This window comes from Rhea americana, unplaced genomic scaffold, assembly GCF_003343005.1.
Source record: "Rhea americana isolate MKP2758 unplaced genomic scaffold, rheAme1 scaffold_135, whole genome shotgun sequence".
Lineage (NCBI taxonomy): Eukaryota > Metazoa > Chordata > Aves > Rheiformes > Rheidae > Rhea > Rhea americana.
In genome coordinates, this window is record NW_028185428.1 from 1,499,777 (window position 1) to 1,504,608 (window position 4,832).

Here is a 4,832-nt window from a genome sequence, read left to right on the forward strand (position 1 = left end):
GCGGGGGCAGGCGGGGCCGTGAGCCGGCGCCGGGCCGCTGTGCGGCCTGGTCCCCGGCGGGTTTGCAGCGGGCCGCGGAGCTGTTCGAGCTGTGCGGCCCCGCGCGTCCGCCTGCTGCACAGAACCGTGGTTTACAGCAGCGCAGAACTGAAGACCGGTCGGCCCGGGGGGGCTTTCCGGTGAGAAGGAACAGCTCCACCTGCGTGTGCSCAGCACGTGGGGTAATCGCAGTCAGCGCCGCTCGGGGGAGAGGCTTAAACCTTGCTTGAAATACATTTGTAAGAGGACATGAGCTGGGGTGGGATCAGAAAATGGATATGCGCTTTTTTTGAAATGTTATAGTATGCTGCGTGCGGGTGGATGGTGAGTAGTGTGTATRAGCTACAAGCATCTCTAAAATTGTCGTATTTTTTGCTTTTTGTAGCCAAAATGAAGTTCAATCCGTTTGTGACCTCAGACCGCAGCAAGAACCGCAAACGACACTTTAATGCACCTTCTCACATTCGAAGGAAAATAATGTCCTCCCCGCTCTCCAAGGAGCTGCGGCAGAAATACAATGTCCGCTCTATGCCCATTCGAAAGGATGACGAAGTTCAGGTAATCGTTGTTATCTGTTAAGTTATGCTGTTACGTTYGAACTTTTTCTTTGTTTTTGCATGTATAGTCTGTACAAAAGAGAAGGGCTAGACGTATTCAGATTGATACTAGAGCTTTACCTTGGAGCCTTGTAGGAAGATTGTACAAGTTAATGTAATCATAAAGTTGGCCTGTTGAATGTTGAGATCACAGGTGTGGGAAGGAAAACATGTCAGCAACAGAAGTACTTTGCTTACATCCTTTGATTATCAGGTGGGTTTAAAGGCTTTTAGCAGAACAACACAAACCAAAGATTATCTTTTATTTTTTTTAGACTTAGAGTGTTTGCTCCCTGTGATTTGTGAACAGATCAACTTAGAAATAAACTCAACCTTAGCAGTATTTTCTGTTTTAAATGTGATGACAGATGATATACTAGGATGCAAGATTGTTAAGGTTGACCATTTTCCTTTGGATTGAAAAAATTTTGCAGGCAAAATGAGGGGAAAGTGCAGTTCCCTTCCATTGTATTTTCTATTTTAGTGATTAATGAAATTGTCCAGTAGTTGAAGGTTTTTGTRGCATGTATGTACAAAGAATGGAGTTGGGATTTCAGCCTGTGTAGGGTCTGGTTTCCTGTTGGGATGATTGTAGTGTTTCTTAAGATCTGTGACTGACTTAAGGAATATTAGTGTCATGTGGGAAACTGTACGTTTTCTGCTCTTTTTTTTTTTTAGGTTGTCCGGGGACACTACAAGGGACAGCAGATCGGCAAGGTGGTCCAGGTSTATAGAAAAAAGTATGTCATCTATATTGAACGTGTTCAGCGTGAGAAGGCTAATGGCACAACTGTCCATGTGGGAATCCATCCCAGCAAGGTACTCTGTATAAAATGAGGCCTAAAATGCATRAAGGGACCTAGTTGTTCAGAAAAAAAAAAGATGCTGCTACTTGTTGAGCCTTGTTACTGTACATGKAGTAATGGGTTGAGATACTATTGCATTGTTGGGAATGTTAATAAACAAGCRTTACGGTGTCATGATAGCAAAGCAGTGACAGTTGAAACCAGACCTCAGATACTTTTGAGGATTGTTTAATGGAGAAACTTCTACAGACTGACCTTTAGGGCCTTGCTAAAATCTTTTTTGGGAGAGCTTGATATTTTTAAATTACAGATATCTTGTCTTCTTTTATTGTTGTTGTTTTGGGAACAGAGCGTTCAAAATAATCCTATGTCCTTGCTACATGGCGTTTATGCAGATTAAGGAGGTGTTTGGAATGGTTGAATAGATGCTCAGGCGCATGATTTGTTATTRTGGGTTATAAAATTTTGAATGAATCTGGTTTTAGCCTGAAGTGTTTTACAATGTGTAGTGATGACTAGACAGAGCGCGTTTGGATCATAATAGGAAAATACTGCAGAGTAAACAGAATAACTTGCCAAAAAACAAGTTTAAAGCAGATGAAGTTAGTCTGCTTCAGCCATGCCAGATAGGCTTGTATAATGAAGTACTGGTGGAAGAAATCAAGTTTTAGCAGGTTTTCTCATATAAACAGTCGGTATGTACTGTAGAGGGAGGGCAAAATTATTCCAAAACAACATAATGGTTTGTGTCCAGTAATAACATTTGAAGTGCAAGGTGACATTGTGATAGAACTAGTGCACAGAAGATCAGGTAGGACTTGCCTGCTAAATAGCAGTGGAAGAAATTGAGATTTATTCTGGTTCTTCATTTCTGAGAAAGTTCTTCCTAGTTGGAAGGTAGACTTTGAGAAGGCTTTGAAGGAAGATTCTCGTTATTAACACACGTGCACCCACACACGGAATGTATAGTTTGTGTATTTTTATGTACATTTATATATAAAAATGTAGTTTGCAATGGGATAGGTGAACAGTTTCTACCTGTCTTAGGTAAAGAAGTGGGAATTAATTGTGATTTCCTGTGTTCTGAAAGCCAGCAAGAGCAAAATGTAGCTGACCAGAATTGTGTAGCCCTACTGCAGCCTATATGGATTTTCTAGGATTTGACATCAGTTGTATTTAAAAGTACTACTTACAGTAATACTAAAGTACTTATTTCTTTGCCAGTTGTGGGAGCATGAAGAGGACAGAAAGCTGAAGATTGGAGCTTTGGTTTGCTGCTGCCGTGTTAGGAAATAGCTTTAAGGCTTTGGAGGCAACTGGTTTAGGCAAATTATCATTTATGTGCCCATGTCAGTAATACTTAATAATTGTCTGGCCACTTTATAACTGTTCAATAGCAGATGTGTTCTTGAAAATGTGTTTATATGGGTCAGCACGATGCTTGCAGTTTTCTGTTCAAAACATGGAAAAATTAGAACAGTGGTCAAGTAATAACTTGGGTTTATTGTGGTGGGGACAAGACTAATTTATATGCTATGTTTTAGATGCAAGTAGTGTACTTCATGTTTGAGCAGTGCCTAGTATAATGGCAAAGAGATTATTTACTTCAAAGTAATTATTTTATTAAATAGTTGGATGGCAAATTGGCTGATCTTCAGTTTGTCCAAATGTTGTTGCAGTGAATATAGGCATCTCTCTGTATGTTCCGGTCCTGCATATACCTGTAGAAATTTGTATAGCTCAGTGCTGTGAAATGTGTAGGCAGTTCAACACCTCAGCTGTACTAGAATCAAATTAGATAGTCTGTGGAAATGAAACTTGGATGTTTCAGCARTCTGTGTCAGAGGGTGATCTTTGTAGGCCATTTTATGTTGTCACAGTTGTTTCAGGTTGTTGCACTATAATACCSAAGACTTAAATTCTTTGTCCTTTCTCTAGGTGGTGATCACTAGGCTAAAACTGGACAAAGATCGCAAAAAGATCTTGGAGCGTAAAGCAAAATCTCGCCAGGTTGGCAAGGAGAAGGGTAAATACAAGGAAGAAACAATTGAAAAGATGCAAGAATAGATGGTCTCCTGTTTGACACCATTAAAGAACTGCTAAAATTAAACCTATTGTTTGTCTTCTCCTTTAGAAAATCTTAATACAGTATGTCTGGTTAGTGTTTAAATGTTCATTCTAATGTTTTGATGTTGGCTATGTTAAAAACGTTTCCACTAAATTAAAAAGCTTTTTATTTTTTTTAAACTTTAAGGAAATTAAAGACCTTTTTTCCAATTGCAGTGCATATACAACCACAGTTACAGAGGGTGCTACAATCCTGAAAACATACATCTGAGGGCTAGTGTATTTTAGTATCTTTTCTGGTAATCTTTAACTAATGCTTCCTTAGAAGTGTCCATGGTTTTAAGTAAAAATGTTTACCTCTGTGTTCCATATATATTTAATAGATTATTAGGTTTTTGAAATAAAGTAGTAACTCCTTGTTTTGGAGTAGATCATATTTTTTCACATATCTGATTAGAAAGTAAAAGATGATGCTTAGATTCACTAGGCGTTTTGTGTCCAAGCACACTTCCACCAAATTTGCTGTGTAGTGCCCGAGTCTTTTGCATTAATGCTGAAAATTGAGGAAAGTAGGCTTATTTCACCCATGGTTTTGGAGTGGAGTTGTCCGTTTTTGGAAAAGGGTAGGAGTGAAGGGAGTCTCAGTTCTGCATTTAACACTGTTTTGGATGAGCTTGATAAAAATACGTGATTGAAAGCTGCCGCGGGATGTTGAAAACAGCCCTGCGATTAAGTGAATTTAATGGCTTAGTGAATGGCTTTCTAATTACTGATGTACAGGGAATGAAATCCAGCTCCTGCCTGAGAAAGCAGTGCCGTCTGAAAGATGGGATGCTGAGAATTAGGGAAAATTACGTTAGAACTTCTGAAGGCGTTTATAGGTATGATGGCTGCTTTATAGTGCTGGGTTCAGATGCGGTTTCTCTTGCGTGTAGTCCACCCCTCTCAGTCCGTGCGTGCACACACGCTGCTCGATGAGGGGTTCCTTTTGCCTCGGTAGAGCCGGTGYACAGAGCAAGTCTAGGGGTTCACTGCAGCTGTTTCCCCAAAACGTCTTCAGTCTTTGTGCAGATGCGTTGTCTGAGGATTAAGTAGTCACTCCTGCAGGCGTCTCCTAGATTTTTCTGGGGGTTTTTTTTGTTTGTTTGTTTTTGTTTTTTTGCTAAGCTCAAAACCAGCCTTGGCGCTACGCGAGTGTTACTCCAAAAGGCTTGTTTCTTCTGCCATCTTTTCGTAAGCAGAGGTCGGGTACGTTCCTGTGGGAAGCTGCCCGGGGCAGCCCTGGTGGTGCGTTTGAGAGGGGAGCGCGGGAGCGCGCGGGGGA

The 4,832-nt window shown here is 40.7% G+C and overlaps 1 protein-coding gene across 1 annotated transcript; it reads left to right on the forward strand.

The window, feature by feature from the left end:
• The first annotated feature begins 390 nt into the window (after positions 1–390).
• Positions 391–3,551, forward strand: RPL26L1 (ribosomal protein L26 like 1). Its single transcript, XM_085298081.1, has 3 exons — positions 391–597; positions 1,314–1,454; positions 3,380–3,551. The coding sequence occupies exons 1-3, from the start codon at positions 430–432 to the stop codon at positions 3,506–3,508; spliced, it is 438 nt and encodes a 145-aa protein (XP_085154207.1). The 5' UTR covers positions 391–429; the 3' UTR covers positions 3,509–3,551.
• Positions 3,552–4,832: the final 1,281 nt, after the last annotated feature.